A 23,561-nucleotide genomic window follows, 5' to 3' on the forward strand; every position below is an offset into this window, starting at 1 on the left:
TTTCACTTAGATCTCTGGCCGTGGCCTTATCTTGTTCTTTCATTTGTGATGAATTACTCCATCTTGGCATTTTGTCTAAGTTTCTGCCTTCTTCTGTATGCTAGAAAAGCCAGTTATGTCTCCTGCTGCTGGAAATAATGGCCTTATGAAGAAGAGGTCATGTAGTGCCCTGGGCCTGGTGCTTCAGGGAGTGCCTCCAGTGTGTGCTGCGTGCACTCTACTATGTTCTGGCTGCTGTATCCCTCAGGCCAGTCATCTGCAGAGGCTCTCCTTGCTTGCTGTGAGCAGTGTTTGATCCCTGGCCTGAATGTGGCAAGCTTTAACAGAGGTGTGCTCTGGTCTGCTTGTGAAATGAGACCTGTCACCTCCTCCACTGGAACTAGGGGCCTGCAAAACTTTCTGATTGGGCAACATGGTGTGGGAAGGGGTTTTTGCTGGTCTTCTGGGGGTGGGGCTTGCCACACTGGGACTGAGGCAGGAAGACTGAGAATGGTAGTGGAAGGGTAGTAGAGCACAGGGGGGTGGGGCTTAGTGTAAGCAAGTTAGGCAGCCGTGTCAGCACTATACTGCTTCTCACAGGTGGCTCTGTTTATGCTGAGGGCCTGGAAAAGGAAATAGCCCTAACCAGCTCCTTTGTTCCCAAAGAGATGTGTCTGAATGCTGCTTCTCAAGGACAAGCTCTCAGAAGAGCAAATAATCTCCCCCATTTGTGTGCCCCAGGCACTCTCCAGATGCTTTTTCCAAGCTGTATCCCCCTGGGTTGTTTGCCTGCCTTTTCTCCAGCAATAGCTCAGTGTCCTCCAGCTCTGTCCCAGCCAAGCCTTTAAAACTGCAGGCTTTAAGCCCCATTGGTTGCAAGAACCCATGAAAATTCAGCCCCTCTCATTTTCTAAGTCAATGGCTATAGAAATGTTCTCCTTGTACATTCTCCTGTGTGCTCCTCTCTCTCTCTCTCTCTCTCTCTCATTCTTCTCTGTGACCATGACTGCCTCCCCTCTGCAGCAGCTACAATCTGTTTCTCCCCTAAACCATGTCTCTGCGTTTGCTACCTTCTTCAGTGTGGCCTCTCAAGCCCTACTCAAGTCCTAACCCTGTGCTCCCTAGGTTGTGACAGGAATGTAAAATATAGATAAGAAGCAGAACCCCACAAACATTCTCTGGGACAGATCACATGAAAGGTCAAAAACCCAGTTTCAATTAATTTAAGAAGACTGAAATCATATCAGGCATCTTTTCCAACCACAACAGTATGAAAATCAGTTACAGGAAAATACTAGAAGAAACAAAAACATGGAAGCTAAATAACATGTTACTAAATGACCAATGGGTCAATGAAGAAATCAAAGTAAAAATTAAAAAATACCTGCAGACAAATGAAAATGAAAACACTACAGTTCAAAATGTTTGCAACATAGCGAAAGCTCTTCTAAAAGGAAGTTTATAGTGGTACAGACCTACTGCAAGAAAGAAGAAAAATCTCAAATAAACAATTTAACCTCACACATAAAGGAACTAAAAAAAAAAATAAAACAAAGGCTAAAGTTAGTAGAAGGAACGAAGTAATAAAAATCAGAATGGAAATAAATGAAATAGAAACTTAAAAATATAGAAAAGATCAATGAAACTAAGAGCGGGCTCTTCATAAAGTTAAACAAAACGGATGAACCTTTAACTAGGCTCAGCAAGAGAATAAGAGAGGACTCCAATAAAATCAGAAATGACAGAGCAGTTACAATTGACACCAGAGAAAAACAAAGGATTATAAGAGATTACTATGAAAATTTATATGCCAACAAATTGGACAACCTAGAAAAAATTGATAGATTCCTAGAAATGTGCAATCTTCCAAGACTGAATCAGGAAGAAAAAGAAAATCTGAACGGACCAATTACTAGTAATGAAATTGAATCAGTAATTAAGGAAACAACAACAACAACAACAACAACTCCCAACAAACAAAAGTCTAGGACAAGATGGCTTCACAAGTGAATTCTACCAAACATTTAAAAAAGATTTAGTATCTATTCTTTTCAAACCATTCCAAAAAATAGAAGAGGAAGTAATGCTTCCACATTCATGCTATAAGCCATCATTACCCTAATAGCAAAACCAAAGGTACTATAAAAAAAGAAAAGTATAGATGAGCATCTCTGATGAACACAGATGCAAAAATCCTCAACAAAATATTAGCAAGCTGAATTCAAAAATACATTAAAAGGTTCATTCACCACAATCAAGTGGGATTTATTCCAGGGATACAAGGATAGTTTAATATATGTAAAGCAATCAATGTGATATACTATATTAATAAAATGAGGGATCAAAATCATACAGTCATTTCAATAGAGGCAGAAAAAGCATCTGACAACATTCAACATCCATTTATGATAAAATCTCTCAACAAGATAGGTTTAGAGGAAACATACCTCAACATAATAAAGGCCTATATGAAAAGCCCACAGGTAACATCATATTTATTGGTAAAAAACTGAGAGCTTTTCCTCTAACATTAGGAACAAGACAAGGATGTCCATTCTCACCATTTTTATTTAACATAATACTGGAGATCCTAGCCATAGCAATCAGACAAGAAAAAGAAATAAAAGGCATCCAAATTGATAAGCAAGAAGTAAAATTTTCACTATTTGCAAATGACATGATACTATACATAGAAAACCCTAAAGACTCCATCAAAGAACCTATTAGAAGTAATAAATGAATTCAGTAAAGTCATAGTATACAAAATCAATATACAGAAATCTGTTTTGTTTCTATACACTACTAATGATATAGCAGACAGGGAAATTAAAAATTAAAAGTCCCATTTATAATTGCATAAAATAAAATAATAAAATAAAAGTATTAAATACCTAGGAATAAATTTAACCAAAGATGAAAGACCTGTACTTCAAAAACTGTAAGACATTGATGAAAGAAATAAGAGATGACACAAATAAATAGAAAAATATACTATGCTTGAAAGAACAAATATTGTTAAAATGTCCATACTATCCAAAGCAATCTACAGATTCAATGCAATCCCAATCAAAATACCAATAGTGTTTTTCACAAAACTAGAACAAAATATTTTTTTATAAAAAATTTTTAAAGTTTATTTATTGAGAGAGAGAGAGAGAGGGGGAGGAGCAGATAGAGAGGAAAAGACAGAATCCCAAGCAGGCTCCATGCTGTCAGCACAGAGCCCACCATGGGGCTTAAACCCACGAACTGTGAGATCACAACCTAAGCTGAAACCAAGAGTCAAAGGCTTAACCGACTGCGCCACCATGGTGCCTCTAGAACAAAAATCTTCTAATTTGAATGGAACCGCAAAAGACCCCCGAATAGCCAGAACAATACTGAGAAAGAAGAACAAAGCTGGAGGTATCACAACCCCAGATTTCAATATATACTATAAATCTATAGTAACCAAAAGAGTATGGTACTTGCACAAAAATAGTCATAGATCAGTGGAACACAAATGATAGCCCAGAAATAAACCCCTGTGGGTTTTTTTTTTAATGTTTATTTATTTTTTACAGAGAGAGGGAGGAAAAGAGGACCTGGAGTGGCTCTGTACTGACAGCACAGAGCCCAATGTGGGGCTTGAACTCACAAACCGTGACATCATGACTTGAGCCGAAGTCAGACACTCAACTGACTGAGCCATCCCGGTGCCACAAACCCATGCTTATATGGTTAACTAATCTATAAGAAAGGAGGCAAGAACATATAATGGGAGAAAGACAGTTTCCCCCATAAATTGTGTTGGGAAAGCTGGACAGCTATATTCAATAGAATTAAACTGGGCCACTTTCTTATACCATACACAAAAATAAACTCAAAATGGATTAACCACCTAAGTGTAAGACCCTAAGCCACAAAACTCCTAAAACAGACAGTACCTCTTGGAAATCAACCTTAGCAATATTTTTCTGGGTAAATCTCCCAAGCCAAGGAAGCAAGAGCAAAAGTGTAAACTATTGGGACTACATCAAACTAAAAAGCTTTTACACTTTTTAGTGTAAAAGGAAAGGAAAAAAGGAAAAAAAGGAAACCAAAAAGGCAAACCAAACCATCAGCAAACCAAAAAGGCAACCTGCTGAATGGGAGAAAACATTTGCAAATGATACATACAATAAGGCATAAATATCCAAAATAAATAAGGAACTCCTATAATCCAATGCCAAAAAACACAAATAGTCTGATTAAAAAATGAACAGAGGACCTGAATAGACATTTTTCCAAAGAAGACATACAGCTGGCCAACGGACACATGAAAAGATGCTCACCATCAGTCATCATCAGGGAAATACAAATCGAAACCACAAAGAGTATCACCTCACACATGTCAGAATGGCTACTATCAAAAAGACAAGAAATAACAAATGTTGCTGAGGATGTGAAGAAAAGGGAACCCTCAAGCATTGTTGGTGGGGACGTTAATTGGTGCAGCCACTATGGAAAAGAGTATGAAGATTCATTTAAAAACTAAAAATAAAAGTGCCATACTATCTAGTGATTCCACTTCTGGGTATTTACCCAAAGAAAATGGAAACACCAAATCAAAAACATTTTCCAGGGTGCCTCTGGAGACAGCCAGGAGGAAGGGGCAGTACAGACTCAGAAGGGATTTGGGAAAGGTGCTCCTTATCCCCATCTATGCCTGCCCACTCAAAACGTTCTCCATCTGTAACTCCTCGCCCTGTGCAAGGCACTCAGGAAGTACTTAATAAGTGATTGTTGAATGAACCTGTAATCCAGTTCAGGTACAGTGCCTGCTTAGTTTTCCTAGGCTCCTTTGGCTTGATCCTAATGGAGGCACCCAGGCCCTCAGTCAAAAAGATGATAGAGGTGAGGGGGTGAGGACTGTGCTAGACAGAGCAAGTACTCTACTACAGCATCTAATAGGCTCTATTATAATTTTATGGTGTGTTTAACTTTTTCTTCCCATTAGACCACGAATTCCTCTAGAGAATGAGGGTTGTCTTATTAGTTTCAACTTCCCTTAGGCCTCATAATATATAAAGGCCTAGCACTCATAGGTGCTCAGTAAATGTTTAGTGAATAAACAAATAAAAGAACTCATTGAATAATCACATCAGGCTGGCAAACCACTCTGCAAGCAGAGTCAGGGGTGATGAGGTTTAGCTCAGGACACATCTCATTCATCTCAGACCTCCAGAGCCTAGCAAGTGTTGAGCTAATCTAACCCAAAAGAATTACTATAATAGTTGGCATTTCAGGACAGGGAAGAGAGGAGGAGGGAGCTATAGCAAGCCCATGAAACAGCTTTTACGAGGATGAAAGGGGATTCCTCCTCCTCACCTCTCCCACTTTAAGACTTGTAGCCAGGGGCACCTGGCTGGCTCAGTTGATAGAGCATGCAACTCTTGACCTAGGGATTATAAGTTTGAGCCCCATGTTGGGTGTAGAGATTACTTAAAAATAAAATCTTAAAAAAAAGACTTGCAGCCAGTTCAAAGTTAACTGTATAATCCAGCAAATGGTGTCCTTTGAATATTCCCTTGTTGACTGTCATGCCCAGAGCCAAGGCAGGTCCTAGACTATGGTGAAGGAGGAGGATGAAGCAGGTCCTTGAAACTTTAGGAGAACCTGAGTGAGCCAGCACCACTCCAACAGGCATAGGGAGGAATGCATGTGCCATTCTTTCCAATGGTTCAACATTCGTGTATATTTCTCTAAAGAAAAGGCAATGGAATGGGATTTGTTCCCTGGATTGAAAATATGGAAACAGCTACCAGCAGTTAGGAAGACCCAGTCCCCGGCACACATAGGATTAAAGGTAGGACCCAGTGGGAGAGTGGGGGAGTAATGGGGGATACCAGCTCTTTAGAGGCTGAGGAAGACATTGCCTGATTCTCAGCCCCTTCCTTAATTATGTGAGTGAGAAGAAAGATATAAAATCGGTTTTCTGCTGTTCATTTGTGTGGCTCTAATTAGGCCAGAATTAACAAGAAGGGCAAATGTTTCACATCTAATGTGACTCCCTCTTTGGAAAAGCTGCCCTTTTAAGGAAATGATTGTAGGGATAAGAGATTGCCAGTATGTCTCTGCTTGGGAATAAAGACACTGGGTCACGGCAACTTTATTTCTTGCTGTGTCCGGGATTTATGGATTTCACCTCCTCTCAGAGCTTTTCCAGGGAAAGGTTAGGAACACTTGATCCAGGTTCTTCCCCACAAGGCTTCAGCCCTGATTTCTTTGTGTGTTGGTTTTCTGGTGGCTAAAATTGGGTATGGGATCAAAAAGAACAAGTATGGAAGCATTTTATATTCTAATGACATAATAGATTATGGTTTACAGGGCTCTGAATGTGCTGTGTTTGTTGCCATCTTTTCTGTCCTTGCCCGTTTAAATTGAAGATAACCTTTTCCAAAAGACCTTCTACTTTAGGCTGTTACCACTGCCCATAATCCAAGTCTTGATTTAGTATTTGAGACTTCAGTTTGGGACTATTATGCAATTAATTTGATGGGACATGAAGTATGTATTTAGGCCTACAGTTTATTTAGAAAAGGCATCTGGAAGGAATTTTAGTACAAAATACATTTACTGCGTACCTACAGAGTACAAAAGTCATTGAAGAAATATACACAGACCCCACACCCCAACTCAGGGGCAAAGCTAATTATGTTATGCTTATTGGTCAGACTTCTAGGCTCTTGGATGCTAATGAGCATGAAATGGCAAATTAACAGGAAGATGGTCACATAATAAGTAATTGGATGTGCAGTCTTGGTCAACAAATATTGGTGGCAGTGCCTTTAATAAAGCAGTGATTCTCAATTAGGGTATATATGTGAGTTACAATATTTTATATTTGGGGGGTGCCTGGGTGGCTCAGTCTTGATTTCGGCTCAAGTCATGATCTCACAGTTCTGTGAGTTTGAGCCCCACATTGGACTCTGTGCTGACAGTGCAGAGCCTGCTTGGGATTCTGTTTCCCTCTCTCTCTCTCTGCCCCTCCCCTACTCTCTCTCTCTCTCTCTCTCTCTCTCAAAAATTAAATAAACTTTTTTAAAAAAATCTTTAAAAAATAATATTTTATATTTGGAAAATACAAAATGACCTTGCTTTCTTCTTAGTACAGACCAGGAAAAGTTAGGCTTGAGAAAAATCTTGGCTGGTGAGAGTTTATAGAATATAGTGCCTAAATTTGCTTTTCACAATAAGACCTATCTCTCTATAGAATGTAGTAAAATCTCTGGGAGGTATGAAATTTTTATGTTTTGTTTTCCATGGAGATTTTATAATGGCTTGTGAAAAACTTTTTTAAAAAAGATAAAATCAGGGACGCCTGGGTGACTCAGTCGCTTAAGTGTCTGACTTCAGCTTAGGTCATGATCTCACAGTATGTGGATCTGAGCCCCACATTGGGCTCTGTGCTGATGGTGCAGAGCCTGCTTGGATCCTCTGTCTCCCTCTCTCTCTGCCCCTCCCCTGCTCGTGCATGTTCTCTCTCTCTGAAAAATAAACATTAAAAAAATTTTTTTAAGGATAAGATAAAATCAGATTTTCATCTAAATAATTAGCTTTATCCCCCAATACTGTCTCTGATCAAGTTATATCGTGACTTTCTTTTCCATTTTGAAAAGCTAAAATGAAGGAAAACCCCTGGTAATGGACTGTCCTTTCAGCTGGGGCCCTACAGATGAGTAAAATGTGTGTTGAGAATTCCATTCTAGGTTATTTAACAGGTGACTCTTCAGATTATCAAGGACTATTAGAAAATTGACCTTATCCAGCCTTATCTAGTCCTGAAGTAGGTTTTGTTTCTTGAAGCATTTAACTCCCTTTTTCATGTGCCAAGATTCTCTCTCTCTCTTTTTTTAATGTTTATTTTTCAGAGAAATAAAGAGAGAAAGCATGAGTGGGGGAGGGGCAGAGAGAGAGGGAGATACAGAATCTGAAGCAGGCTCCAGACTCTGAGATGTCAACACAGAGCCTGATGTGGGGCTTGAACTCATGGGCCACGAGATCATGACCTGAGCCTGAGTCAGACGCCCAATGAACTGAGCCACCCAGGCACCCCATGTGCCAATATTCTCTTAAAGAGACTGTTAAAAGACTCTTTGCTTGAAGACGTTGGTATACAATTGTCAACAGTGGCATAATCTATAAATTTATAGATATGACTACTTGATAAGTTATAACTCCCTCACCTAAAACATAAGGATGTGGATTGTCCCAGTGCCTGTTTTTTCTTCTGTCTATTCTGCTAATTCCAAGTGATCAGACTCAAAGGTATGAGATAAGCAGAAGAATGGATAACATTTAGTTAAGTGCGCCTTCGTCTAGACTTGGTTGTAGGCTGTTTGTGTGTGTGTGTGTGTGTGTGTGTGTGCATGCTCACAGTTCAATGCTAGGAAAGCAGGCTGGCTTCAGGAGTCAGGGAGATAACAAGGGAATAACCATTATGTCCTGTGAACTTTGACAACTTTTTCACAAGTTAGTTTCACAAAAACCAGTCAGCTCTTCAGAAGACTGGCTGACACCTCAAAGCAAAACATAACAAAACAAACCCAGAAACCAAAAAGCAAAACTCAAGAGTTACAGTGTGAAAAGTAGTATATAGTACTGAAAATACCAAATGCTGGTGATGGTACAAAGCACCAGGAACTCTCATTCTCTGCTGGTGACAATGCAAAATGGTAGTTTGAGAGTTTCTTGCAAAAGCTAAAAATAGTTTTACCATACAGACCAACAATCATATTCTGTGGTATTTACCCAAATGAGTTGCAAACTGTGATTTATCCATACAATGGGAAATTATTCAGGAATAAAAAGAAATGAGCTGGGGCGCCTGGGTGGCTCAGTCAGTTAAGCGGCCGACTTCGGCTCAGGTCATGATCTCGCGGTCCGTGAGTTCGAGCCCCGCGTCGGGCTCTGGGCTGATGGCTCAGAGCCTGGAGCCTGTTTCCGATTCTGTGTCTCCCTCTCTCTCTGACCCTCCCCCGTTCATGCTCTGTCTCTCTCTGTCTCAAAAATAAATAAACATTAAAAAAAAATTAAAAAAAAAAAAGGAGATACTATGTAGGGAGTGAGTGTAGAGAGGTTATATGGGAACTCTATTTTCTGCTCAATTTTTCTGTAAACCTAAAACTGCTCTAAAGTCTATTCATTTTTTAATTAAAAAAATCATACACAGTAATGTAATAGAGGCTGTTGACACCTTGCCCACATCCTTTTTACCAGGTGTGTGTACCCACTGTCCAGCCCTCAGCTGACCAGAGCTGTCTAGCCAGGAAATGCCTGAGAGGTTATGGCCTCCCACAGGGACAGTTTATAGCCAGCCAATGACTAACTGATTCAGGGTACAAAAACCAGCCCTTCTGCCTCAAAGGAGACACGTGTAGCACCATCTATGCTCCAGGGTTTCCTAGGAGATCAGGCTGATGCTAGACTTGAGCTGAGCCCACATCTGTGTCTGGCGTCTTCCCTGCCCTGGCTTCTGTCCTCAGTGCTCTTACAGGTTTCCTCTGGAAGCCCTTTCTCCACAACTCTCTTGTGCAATCTGCTTCTGAGAAACCTAAGACACTACCAGCAGACGTCCTAGAAAGGAAGGATGGGATTCTGGCATTAATAGGTCACTTGCCGGCCTGATGGCAGAGGACTCCATCTCTGTTGGTGGGTGGACTGTTGAAAGCCCTGGTCCCTGGTTTGTGGTAGCAGTTCAGTGGCTAAGATCTTCACCTGCGGTGACACCTGGGGTCAGATATAGGTGGACAGGGATGTACCAGTTGGTGCGATGTCTCTAGTATTTGGGAAGTTTGGGGGAAATATTAAGTATCGGGAGCATAGAAGTGGGAGGCTATTGCTAAGCACCACTGATGCACTGAAGAGAGTGAAGAGAGTGACAGGATCCGATTAACCACCAGTTTAAAGCCCAATATGAGAATGAACCTCCTTGCCAGGGTTCAGGCCATCATCTTCTACAGCATGGCTGTGTGTGGAAGAAGGATGAATTCTCAGCCCAGGCAAGTCTGCTACCTAATCGTTTTGGGCTCCTAGTGCTAATAGATGAGCAAGCAAGTCAGGCCCTGGTAGGGAAAATGTGGGACTCTAAAACTTGTGATGAGGATATCTAGGTATATGCCCCTTGTCCCCCTGGGCTGGTGTAAGTGTCCCACCCCCCCCCTTGTTGGGAATCAGACCCTTCTTACCCCCAAGATTATGCAGAAGTTGCAGATGAGACATACAAGGCGATGCTTACCCTTCCTTCTCAGGGTGCGTCCCCACCTTCCTTCCAGGATAATGATTAGCATCTAATTATAACATGATCTGACTGGGGAAGAGGCACAAGACCCATAGACTTAAGCTCAAAATGTGAGGATCTTTGTATCATTTTCATACCTACTAGAGAATATCAGTTGCAGAAAAGGTGCCAGACAACTACACCGCCTGGATGACTTGGCCAGCAGGTATCAGCCGCTTTTTCCTCGTCACCCCAGTACCTGCACGGTGGGCTCATAAGTAGAGAGAAGCCTTTGCAGCAGAGTCAGAAGCTATGCATGGGCCCAGCAGCATGGGCTCCTTGTCATCAAGACTGATGTAGCTCCTGCCACTGTCGACTGTCCAGCCAGCCAGCACAGATTGACGCTGAGCTCCCAGATGGATATTATCCAACTATATATACTATAAAGTTATTCCATAACTTTGCTTAGAATGGAGAGACTCAGCTGTGGGCATATGATCACAGGACCGACCTACTGGTCCTACCCCATTTGGAAGCTGCCAGCCAGATAGAGCCATGGAATAGCCTCTTGAAGGCAAGGATGAGCAACGGTTTGTTTAAGCATGACACTGTGGGGTCAGGGTGCTAATCTTCAGGATGCAGTATGCACCTTAAACCAATGGCCATTTTATGGCACTGTGCCTCAATAGGCAGAATATATGAAATCTGGGAGCCAGGAGGTCAAATGAGTTGTGCCCTTATCATTATCGCGCTCTAGTGACTTGCACAAGGTATTTGTCCTCATCTCTGCAACTTTAGTCTCAGTGAGTCTCAAGGCCTGTTCCCAAGGCAGGGAATCTCCACCAGGGGACATAGTAAGAGGCCTACTTAACTTTAATGTGCGCCACCTACTGCTGCAATTGGTCCTTAGGTTGTACTTTTGTCATCCTCTCCCTTCCACTCATTCTACATACCCCTTCCTTCTCCTCTTCTGCTGGTTGCATGCACAGTGGGTGTCCCAGACTCTTGTCTGACTATTGTTCTTTTACTCACTCACTTAGAGTTACAGCTGGGTGTGGAAGTATTGGAGGATGTCCCAGTGGATCACCTAAGCACCAGACACATTCCTCTCTGCCTCTGTTAGGCAGCCTGATCTCCTAATGATGATTAGGGCCCATTGTTTCCTCCAGTGCAAGCCTGAGGGGTGGAATGCTAGGACTCCTCATGCTAGTAGTGGTAAGGCCTGGACAGGGCAAGGCAGTGAGGTGGGAACCTCTTAGAACCTAAGCAATTTCAAGGTGAGACAGTCACAAAATAGAGGAGTCTGCTTTTTCTGGTGCTATTGGCTAACATAAAGGAGCTAAGCTCCAACAGTATTTTACTAGCCAGAATCACACTGAAATTTTTGAATTCTGAATTCTATTTTATCCCTGATTTTCTGAGTCCTGGACATTGAAAGATATGTAAAATGAGAATAACCATTGTGCCACAAAGGTAACAGAGGTAGAGTCTGTCTGCTAGCCCTTAGCCATAGGCCCCTGTGCAGACATAACTGTGGGTCTGGTTCCCTCAGGGTCTTGGGGTAGAGGGGAGACTCCTTTAATACCTGTGAGCCATTTAGTGTAGTACATAAGGGTTGTTTGCTGATTTGGGGGAATTTCCTTTTAGGCCTAGATAATTGATTATATTATTATTTAAAATTTTTTCATGTACTCTTATTATAAAGAAAATAAGGTATAGCAAACAGTCTTCTCTGGTGAGATTGTGGGTTATTTCAGATAACTGACCAATCATTTTTTTAATTTTTAAAAAATACTTATTTTGAGAGAGAGAGAGAGAGAGAGAGAGAGTTGGTTGAGCATCTGACTTTGGCTCGGGTCATGATCTCACAGTTCACAAGTTTGAACCCAGCATCAGGCTCACTGCTGTCAGTGCAAAGCCTGCTTCAGATCCTCTGTCCCCCTCTCTTTGGCACCCCCCCCCCACTCATGCTCACTCTCTCTCTCTCTCTCTCTCTCTCAAAAATAAACACTTCTTAAAGGTAAGTATTACAAGTTTCATTTTCTGATTATAAAAATAATACATATGTATATTAAACAAAATTTAGAATGTAATGCAGAAAAGTACAAAATGCAAATCACACACAACTGGAAATAACCACTGTAAATATTTTACTCTAAACTTTTTGTCTATAGAAATGCATATTTAAAAAAAAAATTGGAGCCATGCTACACAAACAGATTAGGGGTCTTTATATTTCAGTCTTCTTGAAAAATTCCTATTAAATTTTTGGTGTAATGGATAAGCCTTGACAAAACCCAACTAGACACATCAGCTCCTCCTACCACCCGCCTGTGGGCCTGTTCCAACCCAGAACATCTGATGGCAGCTGATTGCTGAGCTGGGGGTGGTTTCCTTGTTCTGAAGTGTCTTTGACCCCAGCTCCTAGCAGCTCTGAAAGTCCCAAGACAACAAGCTCAGACTGCCCTAGAAGTTGGCAAGGATTCTGACAACAGAAAACACACTTTTAAAACAAAACAAAACAAAAAAAAAGGTGCTTTGAGAATGTGTGCAGCCTGAAAGTAATTGAATGCATAGCAGTGATTTCCTTCCTCTTGGCCAAAGGCAGATTTGCAAAGGAAATGGGCACTTCAGATACAGACCAACTTCAATGTTTACATAATTTACACTCTGGGCCACCAAGCAGAAAGATCCTAATCCAGCCTAGTACCTGTGGAAACAACCTGGAGATCTCTTCTGTTGTGAGCTGTGGAGAGCAACTGGGATGGTTTAGGCATAAAGTGACCCCATGGGTTAACTCCCAGAAGGCAGAGAAGGAGCTTAGCAGCACAGCACAATGGTTAAGGGCTCACAGCTCAAACCCAGCTCTGTGTCTTTGGATGAATTACTTTACTTCTTTGTGCCCCCAGGTAAAAATGATGTACTTTAGTTCACATGATAGAGGTGGCCCTTAAAAAGTTTTTGCATAATTGTAAGGGATAGGGAAAAATCTAGTTTGAAACAAAATAAAAATAGTTTGCCCATTTGAAGTCAATGGGTAAGAGCTGCCTCTGAACTAGTGGGATCTACAATGGTCCCATCGTGCCATCCAGTGGACAGAAAGGGGAAAGGCATGATTTTATCTTCCAAATTTGTAGTTTACCAAAAACATGTATATTGAAGAGGATAATTTCAACTCACCAATAGATTCACTTGTTAATAAATTTCATTCAATTTTTAGGGTGTGCCTCGGTGGCTCAGTTGGTTAAGCATCCAGCTTGATTTCAGTTTGTACATCATCTCACATTGGTGGGTTCGAGCCCTGCGTTAGGCTTCATGCTGGGCTCCACGCTGCCCATGGAGCCTGCTTAGGATTGTCCCTCTCGCCTCTGCCTCTGCCCCTCCCCCCCAATACATACATACATACATAAATTTCATTCCATTTTTAAGCCAAAATAAAAGATCAGAAGTCTAAACACTAAGTGCTAAAACTAAATTCCCAAAACCAGTTAGGATATGTGATGTATGCTAGAAAGATCATCCACTGAAGGAAAACAGAATACACACCAGTCCTTACTAGCATGAATTTTTACAGCCCACCTTCCCCATTCTTCGTATGTCTCTGTCTCTCTGCCAACACTCTTTATGCTTATTCTGGTACGTGGACCAGGAGAACCACAGAGACTCAAAGTGTCTTCTCAACACATAACTAGAACTTGACTGGTACCAGAGCCATTCTGCTCATTTTTCAAGAATGCAACTGTCACTTAAAATTTTGCTGATATCAAATTGAGTATTTTTCAAGGGCCTGTGTGTTTGGTTTGGGTTTTCATGTGTGTGTGTGTGTGTGTGTGTGTGTGTACTCTGTGTTTCCTTTTAAAGCCATTTATTACCTCTATAATTTGTTTCTTCCCCCAGATATTTATGAGGGTGAAGACAATAGCAAACAAATCTCCCCCAAACATGAGTAGTAATAGCATACTTGGAGTACCAAGACCTGTTCTGAGACCTTCTCTTTGGTATTATTGTAATCACTATTAACAGTAATCATAACAGGTGTTATTTATTAAATTCCTAAGAGGTACCAGACATTTTACTTTATAAACCTTTTTGCTAATCCTTATATCAAAGCTGTGATAGATATTATTATCCCCATTTTTACAGACAAGAAAAGATGCTCAGAGAGGTTAAGTGACTTGCCCGAGATCACACAGCTAGTGAGTGAGTGGCAAAGTCAGAACTGCACTCGGTCTCACTGACTTCAAAGCCCCTGCTCCTACCACTGGGCAGAGGGGTCTTTTCTTTATTCACTCATATGACCTGCCAGACCCTGAGCCCAAGATTCTGGGGTCTCCATAGTGCTGTCACCGCTATAGTACCTAAGACCCCTAGGAGCCCATGGCCAGTGGATCCAGGAGGAAGGGATTAAATACACAAATGACAAAGATATAGCAAAACTCATCCTGTGAGCTGCACTTTCGGCCCCCACATTTCCAGCTTTGACTGAAGGACGTTCTCCAAGGCTTGCGGGTCCTGAGAATTCTGAGCTCCTTCCAGGAGCCGCGGGGGATGCTGGGTAAATAGGGTATAGTCACTGCTGCCACAGGCCCCAGGGCCCAAAGGGGAGACGAGTAAGGGCTCACCCAGAGCAGCTGTGGGCTGTGTCAGAAGAAACTCTCCCTCGAAGGGTCTTGTGAGGGGATTGCGGGTGACCCCACCACCTCCACAGCCCCTCTCCTCCCCTGTGTCCCAGAATAGAATGGGATAGAATAGAACACAATAGAATAAAGTAGAATAGAATAAGAGCATAGAATAGATCAGATGAGGACATCATACCTGTAAGGGTAATATTGTTCCACAAACAGTTTTCCTTTTAGAAAACTTGGCATCTCTAAGGAGTATGGAAAACTCTGGACTAAACTGACGGTGTCCTCCACCCTCACCTGGGGTACCCTGTGTGCTGACAGTCCCCAGCAGGGAGGGGGTATCTGGATATCGTCAGCGCTGGGAGGGTCGATTCTCTTTCCAGGCTCAGACAGATCCTTCCTGGAGGCAGGAAATGGCCCAGATGACCCTGAAATAATGCAGTCAATGTGTGGCCAAGTGTGTGAGAGGTCCTCTGTGCCAGCCCTGCGCCAGGCTGAAGACCCCGTCCCCCTGCGGCAGGGCCCCCAGGAGGGAGAGGAAAGCAGCCACCAGTGCCTGGTCATCACTTTACCCCAGGTGCCACTTACCTGTGGAGTGGCTGGAACTGGCTATCAGGTCTCCCAGTTCCCACATTGTCCCCCAGCCCTGCCAGCCCCAGGCCCTGAGTGCTCCATGGCTGCCAGAGGCCTCAGAGCCCGGCCTCACCCCTGGCCTCCCAGTGGGTGGCTCTGGGGTCCCTGGCCACTACCCTTCACCCCACCCCAGCCCTGCCGGCCTGGCTTTGTCTGGGACACTGAGGCCACAGCCCCTGGAGACTCAACCCTTCTGATCCCATGGTAGGTGGTCAAGGGCAAGTCTTCTCCATTCCTCCCTTACAGCCTTTCAGCAAGACTGCCATTCCTTGTCCTCACTGCCTGCTCCGGGCATCGGGGGATCGTGTTGAATGACCACCCTAAAGAGGAGTCTCTGGGCGTTACTGCAGATGTCCCTGAGTCACATCTGGAGGAGGGCGGTGGGAGCCAGTTTCTCCTCTGCCCTCTACCCCTCACCCCACCACTTCTGGGGACTGGAAATTAAAGCAAGTTTGCTGCAATCTGAGAGCACTGTGTCCAGCTGCCTCTCAAAACCCTCCGGCACCAGGCAGGGTTCCTGGAGGCCTCCAGGAAAGGGCTGCCTGGCTGCTCCCAGTTTGGCTGGCACGGTCCCCCCACTTCTGCCCTGGGGAGAACCCTGGGCCCCAGAATGCAGCTTGGGGGTCCTCTGGGCAGCAGGTCAGGGAGCTCCCACTTGCACACTTCCTGCTTGCTGACAGAACTGTGCCACTAACTCCAACTGTAGACTCCTTCCGCTCCCTCTTCTCATTTCCTGTGTCCAGAATGCCCTCACCCCCCATGCCCTGCCCACGCCCTTCAAGGCCATACCCTAACCCCTGCCCTTGAGTTGTCACCAAACAGAGACTTGGTCCTGCACTCAGATTCCTGCAAGATTGATTATTCTGTTGAAGCTCAGTGAGAGGTAAAGACAAGACTTGTAGAACCCAGCTGCAGTGCTTGCAGCCGAGGGAGCATGGCCAAGTGATTATTCCTCTGTCATCCCAGTTTCTCATCTGTAAAATGGAGCTAAGGCCCTTAGAGGGCCATGTGAAGCTTAACTTTTGACAAACTGGCATCCCAGCAGGCACAGAGTAGGGTTCAGTGTTTGGTGGAGATGGCTGTTCCCCTCAGTGTCTTAACGGCCCCAGGCTCATGGCAGGTGCACAGTGGTGACTAATCGGTTTATCAGCTCATTGGAAGAGAGAGGCACGATGTACTCACTCCTCTGATTTCCCATGGGGAGAGCAGTGACAGAGGCTACCAAAGAAATAGGAATCAGGGGCGAGAAAAGGGGGAAAAGAAGAGAGGGAAGAAGGGTGGAGGACAGGAAGGTTGTCAAGCACAAAAAGACTGACCGTTTTCTTGGAGGACCAGGAGTAGGGCTATGAACACCACGTAGACAGATCTTCTCCGGGTCATGGTTACAAATTTGAGCTGGAAAAGAGAACCTTAAGAGGACAGACCTCCACCTCCCACCCAGGTGAAGCCATCCAGGTCCTGGGAGAGCAGGAGTTAGAGATGGGGAGAAGAGGTTCTTGGGGACAGGCACTGCCTCCTAGGACATCTGGCCACTGGCAGCAGAACCAATCCTCCCAGGCCCTCTCCTGCACAGCAGGTCAAATTCTTCCCTTTCTTTCCCCAAGGCTGCTCCAGCAAGGAGTTTACCTCCATGGAAACCTTTGACCATCCCGAAGGTGCAGAAGATATGGAAAAGGAGAACAGTGCTCTGAGTGTAATTTATTTCCTTCTTATCTCCTTCATTTTCTCCCTCAATTCGATTTCATCAGCTTCTCCTGCCTCCTCTTTCTCTCCCCCTTCCATGTCCCTCCCCTTTTCGTGATGCATACCCATAAGGACCAGGCCTAACCCAGGAAGCTGAGGTCACCGGCTCTGCAAAGTGTCTCAGACCTTCCCAGCCTGGCATGTCCCTCATCCCCATCTCCTTCGCATGGCTCTGGCTTCTGATCATAAATGTGGGGCTCCTGCCGGGACCCCAGTGACCCCTTGGGAGAACTAGGGTGGGCCCCAACCCGCCGGCGCCGGCGGGAATCACAGGTCGCGCCTGGCTTGGGCTTGGGCACTCCTCGGCCCTGCTAACTCTGAGGGTTCACCACTGTCCCCTCCCTTCCAGCTGTCCGGACTCTTCCAGTTGGACGACAGTTATGAAACGTGTTCCTCCAAATCTGTCCTGGAAACGGGAGAAAGCGTCCAGGGGAAAAAGGAAAGCGGCGATGAGGACGTTTGAGTGTGAAAGAGAAAGAACAAACAGTAAGCCAATCTGTTAGCCGTTGCTCCTCTGACTTTCTTCTTGGAATTTTAGGCCAACAAACACAACTAAGGAGAGCGCTGCGGTGCCCGCTGCCTTGCTCGGCCCTGCGGGGGACGCGACTAGTTTCCGGGCGAAAGCAGAGCGGGCGAGGGAAGGATGCCTGCGCACCCCCTCCCCCGAGAACTGACACCGCTTCTAGAACACCGCGGCTCCCCCGCTCGGCCGGGCCGCCCCACGCCGCCTCCATTCCGGGCCCGGCCTGCTGCGGACGCCGAGGGCCCGGCCCACCCGTCAGCGGGAAAGCAGCCAAGGGGCCGCCTCGGACCCTGCGGATCTGCCGCTGGGGGTGGGGGTGGGGTGAGATAGGACCGCCTTCCAGAAGCCTGAGGAAGGGCCCACGGCCTGCCCGCGGAAGCCACACTCCCGGCGAGGGCCGCTGAGAACCTGGGAGCTGCTTCACACGCGTCAGCGTTAGCCCTGGGGACTCCGCGCAGACGCCCGCGAACCTCGGGGCTGCTCCACACGCGCCTGCGCGAACTCCTGGACTCCGTGCAGACACCCGCGAACCTCGGAGCTGCTTCACACGCGCCTGCGCGAGCGTCGGGACTCCGTGCGGACACCCGCGAACCTCGGGGCTGCTTCACACGCGCCTGCGCGGGCGCCGGGACTAGCTGAAGACGTCCGCGAACTTCGGGGCTGCTCCACACCGGCCTACTGGAGCGCCGGGATTTCGTGCAAACGCCCGCGACCCCCCCGAGCTGCTCTACCGCTCCTGCAGAGGTTAGCGGAGCCCAGTCCTGCGGGGTCCTGCCCAAGGTTTCTCAACGTTGGCATTTAGACTTTGGGGGCTGGATAATTCTTTGGGCGGAGTCGGGGGGAGGAGGGACTGCCTTGTCAAGTGTTTGGCAGCATCCCTGGCCTCTACCCACAGATGCCAGTAAAACCGCTCTCCCATCCACTCACCCAAATTATGACAATCAAAAATGCCTGCAGACATTGTCAGATTTTTCCTGGGATGGGAGTGGGGAGATGCGTTGAGAATCTCCTTTGCGAACCTTGGAAGAGCAGAAACTACAGAGGCAGCCCTGTGTTCTTCTCCCTAAATCCCCAAAAGAATGTTCCTGTGGTGTTTGTGTTACTTTGTAACGGGATTGCATCCTTTCAGAGAGGGTTGGTTACAAATGTTAACGTCGGAGGTAGTTCGTTTTTAGATTAGTTTTTAAATTAGTTTCAGTTATTTTTCATTTTTGTTTTATTATTTTTCGTCTAATTTTACTTTTATTTATAGTTTTCTAGTTATTTAATTTTATAGATTTAAAGTTACCTGTTTATAATTATTTTGTTTTCAGGGTTAGTTTTTGAGTTATTCATTTTCAGTTTCTTATATGCAGTTATTTTAAGTTATACATTTCCAAATTAGCTCTAGAATTATTTTTAATTATCTTTACAATTATTAGTATTTGAGTTATTTACTTTTATAGTTATTCTTTTTTTTTAGTTATTGGAATTTTCAAATTATTTTTAGTTTTTTGTTGACTGCTAATAATTCACTAAAAGTTTTAGAATTATTTAAAATTATTTATTTCCAGACAGAGTGTCTTTAGTTATTTTAGAGGTTTTTCCCTTGTTAGTTTTAGAGTTACTTATAGTCACACTTATTTTTTTCAGTTTAGATTTGGGGTTGTTTATTTTTACATCCATTTATTTATGTTATTTGGTTTTAAATTATTTTATTTTCAGCTGTTGCATTTTTGAGCATTATATTTCCTGAATTTTTTATTTTCAGAGATTTGGACATATTTAGTTTTGATTTATTTTCGGTAACTTATTCTCTGTTTCTTTTTAGTTACATCTTTGCCATTTAAAAATTTTTTTCTATTTTGTATTTTTACTTATTTTATTTTCAGATTTATTTTCAGAACTATTTACTATTAGAATTAGTCTAGGGGATCCAAACAAGAGAAAGACACAACAGCAGTTATTTTAACAAAGAGAATTTAGTATAAGGAATTGTTACCCAGTTATTGGAGATTTTAACAGGAGAAAACGTGGTAATGTGAGATCATGGAGATGTTAGCCATAAGGAGCAGCTACCAGCCCACTGGCTGAAGGAGCAAAGGGAAGAGGTTGGATGGAGGTGGCCCACAGTCTGAGGGGGAGGTGCTGCCCCATGGGACAGGTTTCCCACGAGTCGGAATTTGGTCCAAGAGCTGGATGCAGAACTCTCCATGGAGGGTGCTGCCAGCTGGTGCTGGAGTCTCTGAAGGCGGGGTGATGAGGCTGCTTGCGGAAGTGTTGGGAAAATGGCAAAGGGCAGCTACTGGAATCAGCTGTTGCTCTCAGCGTGAAGAGCAGTTGCCAGGGGGAAGCTGGCAGGAAGTCAGCACACGGGGTCGCTCTCCCCTCCTTGGTCCTCCCATCAGTCTGCCCTATTGGCCAAAGCTGACAGGGAGCAAGCTGGCAAAGGAGGTGAGTGGCCCTGGGTCCACAAAGCAGAGACTAGAAGGATGACTGAAAGCTGAGAAATATGGCAAATAAGCAACCCACTGAGCTCTGGAGTTGTTTACTTTTAGAGTATTAGTTTTGAATTTAGTTAGTTTGGGAATTGTTGTGGTGATTTGATTTCAACTTTTCACTGGACATGGGATCTAGCTAAGTTTTTGGTCCCCTGATTTGTTTCCAAAATGGAGTGGGAACTTTTTTCTTAAACACCTGAGGACTGTCTCCCATGTGACTTAAGAAAATAGTTCTAGAATTCAAGAAAACAAAAATAAGTGTCTCACTGTGTTCATAAAGAAGCCCTTGGACTTTTATGGCCAAAAAAGGACAGAGACTAAGGGACAGACTATCAGGGAAAGGCTCTTCACAATTGTCCAGCAGAGTGTTCTTTGAAAGTTTTCAGAAAGTTATGTTGTGGAGCTACTCTCTTGTGCCCCTTTCCTAATGACAAAGTATCTTTCTTGATGGAATGTGTTTCAAATTTGTAGACTACAATATTCACACTAAAATAAAGTTCTTCCCAAACCTATAGGAAATCTTATTTCCTTCTACTTTCATTATTTTCCAACCTACATTGTTCCATTTTGTCTATAAGAATATTTATGTATTTGTTTGTTCATTCTACTCAACACCTATTTCCTGAGCACTCCTGTCCTCAAGAAGGTGTTGGCATCAGAAGAGACCACGGAGGTGTGAAGGTGAGTGAGAAACTCTCAGCGCAGTTGAGGGAAACAGATGTGGAAACAGATCATCACAATACAGTGTGACAAATACTATGGGGCACGGAACCCTGCTACTGACCTCCTGATGTAGTCAGGGATGGGCCGACATCCGAGCTGGTCTCCTGGAGCAAGCGTTTTCTCCAAGTGGAGAAGGAGAAGGACATCCTGGTCATGCATAGGCACGGAGGCACAGAGGAGGGATGCATGGCAGAGAGAATGCATTGACAGAGGCCACTGGGCCACAGGGTTCAGAAAGTCCCCGGTGCTTGACAGGTAGGACCTCATTTGGTCCTCACAGCCAGTCTGCAAGAGAGTAGGGAGCGACATCAGGAGTCAGTGCTCTTCCTGATCTTAGGGTTCCAACCACAGCTTACAAGATCCTCTGACTTGTCATTCCTGGAATTCTTCATCTCATTCCTGGCTTTATCCTTGGTCCATTCACTCCTTCCCACTCAGTCTTGGAGGTGAGTGCCTCCCTCTTCTATCTTTTGATTCCTGCTTCTTAAACATCCGTGGGGAGGGAGGAGGGTTGAGACCAGCCAGCTGTGAAGTGCAGGTGACTCCAGCTGCAGAGGAGGCAGAGCAGAGCAGAGCCCCCCGCGGGGTCTCTTAGGGGAGTTCTGCAGACCAGCACCGCGGGAACTGAGCTCTTGTTGAACCAATCGTAGCCTGTAACTGCATTCAGCACCCCTTGAAAGTTTGTGGGGATGCCTTCCCAAAGTGGGGAACCCGCTTCAGATCCAGCCCAACCTTGTGAATCAATAGAGAGCTTTTAAGCACACAGAGCCCTTTGCTGCATTAACAGCACTGGACATGTCTAACAGGTCAAAAGAAAGTATAGTCCTTCCCGATCTATGATGGCGTATTTTCACACTTTTTATAGAACACATCCATTCAGTCAGTCTTGAACACGTTTCTCAGCATACTTCTCTGCTTCGCTCTCTCCGGTTGTCTCACCCATCACCATATCCGTTTCTCCGTGAGAACATGTAAGTACTGGGGCTGGATGGAAGAATCTTCTGGATCCTGACTATTAGAATAGTCAGAAAACGCATCACCTGGATCCTCTTAAACACGTTGACCGTTGACGAGCCCACTGCAGAGACAGCCTGAAGCTCTCCCAATCCTTTGGGCCCTGATCGTTGTCTGTATCTACAAAATCAGCCACCCTCGCTGGTGCTGGCGAGCTCAAAATGCCCAGACCTCCCAGGCCTCACGTGAGGAGCCTCTCCACAAATCCTGCATCACAGGTGGGTGACAGAGGAGCCATTTCAGTTCCGGACATCATTGCTGATGCTGCCCCCAGGTGCTCCATAGTAGCCTGCTGTGACTTTCCACTCTGGCTTCTTTGCCTAAGCCCCACACAGCTGCTCTGCTTATCGGTGTCCTCTGAGAGAAACAAGAAAAAAAGTGGCTCTTTTATGAGTGACACTCATGTCATCTTTCTATTTGAGTCAATGGAAAAGAATTCAAAACCATCAGATAAAATCTTGCAGCCACGTTCCACTAGTTATTCAATTCATTTATAGCTTTATAGTGAGTGTTGTCTGTTGCCCATGAGAGGGATGCATTTCAACTTGTTGCTGAGGGGTGGGAATGCTATAGCCCTGGAGGAAAGTGCCCTGGCTGAAACCATTCACTAAAAGCAGTCTGAGTCTGTGAAACCTGGCTGGAGTCTGAGTCTGCACTAAACAACAGCTGTGCCTTATCAAATAATGAGACAAGTTCAAGATCCTTTAAACCAGCATTTCCCAGAGCATATTTTGCAAAGTAGGCGGAAGAGTGTAAGGGTTCAATGAGTTAATCTCACAATCAAAAACAAATTTTTTTTTTTATGTAGGTTTCATGCCCAGCACAGAGCCCAACGCAGGGCCTGAACTCATGATCCTGAGATCGAGACCCAAGCTGAGATCAAGAGTCGGCCACCCAACTGGCCAAGCCATTCAGGTGCCCTGAAAAAAAATTTCTCTAACCTATTTTTAAAATACTACATATTCAATTTCTCATTTGGTTGATACGAGTTAGTGAATTAAAGGAACTGAGAACTCTTTCGTGAAGGAAGTCTGTACGTTTCTGTTAAACTCATGACTTCTCAGGGTGCCTCGCTGGCTCATTTGGTAGAGCATGTGACTCTTGATCTCAGCTTCATGAGTTCAAGCCCTACGTTGGCCATGGAGCCTACTTAAAAGCAGAAAACAAAACACACTACATGATTTCCCAAACTTAGCTGACCACGGAATCCTTCTCTTTGTGGAACATAACTTAAAGAATATTTATGTCTCATGAAACAGTGTGGGTTATGTGTGTAGGCTGCTCTGCTCCACACAGTCATTTGGCGTCCCAGGTTCCTTCCTTCTGATGTTTCCTTGGGAACCTAGCTGGGAAGCTGTTGCCCAACCACAGCTTTTTTTTTTTTTTTAATGTTTATTTATTTATTTTGAGAGAAAGCATGAGCGCAGGGGAGGGACAGAGAAAAAGGGAGAGAAAGAATCCCAAGCAGGCTCCACACTGACAATGCATAGCCTGACATGGGGCTGGAACTCACAAACTATGAGACCATGACCTAAGCTGAGATCAAGTCAGACGCTGAACTGATTGAGCCACCCACGTGTCCCCCAACTACAGCTTTGACA

The 23,561-nt window shown here is 44.5% G+C and overlaps 1 protein-coding gene across 1 annotated transcript in view; it reads left to right on the top strand.

The window, feature by feature from the left end:
• The window catches only part of MCF2L2 (MCF.2 cell line derived transforming sequence-like 2), a 262,524-nt gene extending 241,777 nt beyond the window's left edge, over positions 1 to 20,747 (top strand). Inside the window, exons 26-27 of the mRNA XM_045502828.1 lie at positions 17,082 to 17,170; positions 17,570 to 20,747. Coding sequence (XP_045358784.1) covers positions 17,082 to 17,170; positions 17,570 to 17,683 — 203 coding nt within the window. The 3' untranslated portion in view covers positions 17,684 to 20,747. The remainder of the gene's footprint in view (positions 1 to 17,081; positions 17,171 to 17,569) is intronic.
• The last annotated feature ends 2,814 nt before the right edge of the window (positions 20,748 to 23,561 follow it).

Source organism: Leopardus geoffroyi, chromosome C2 (genome assembly GCF_018350155.1).
Source record: "Leopardus geoffroyi isolate Oge1 chromosome C2, O.geoffroyi_Oge1_pat1.0, whole genome shotgun sequence".
Lineage (NCBI taxonomy): Eukaryota > Metazoa > Chordata > Mammalia > Carnivora > Felidae > Leopardus > Leopardus geoffroyi.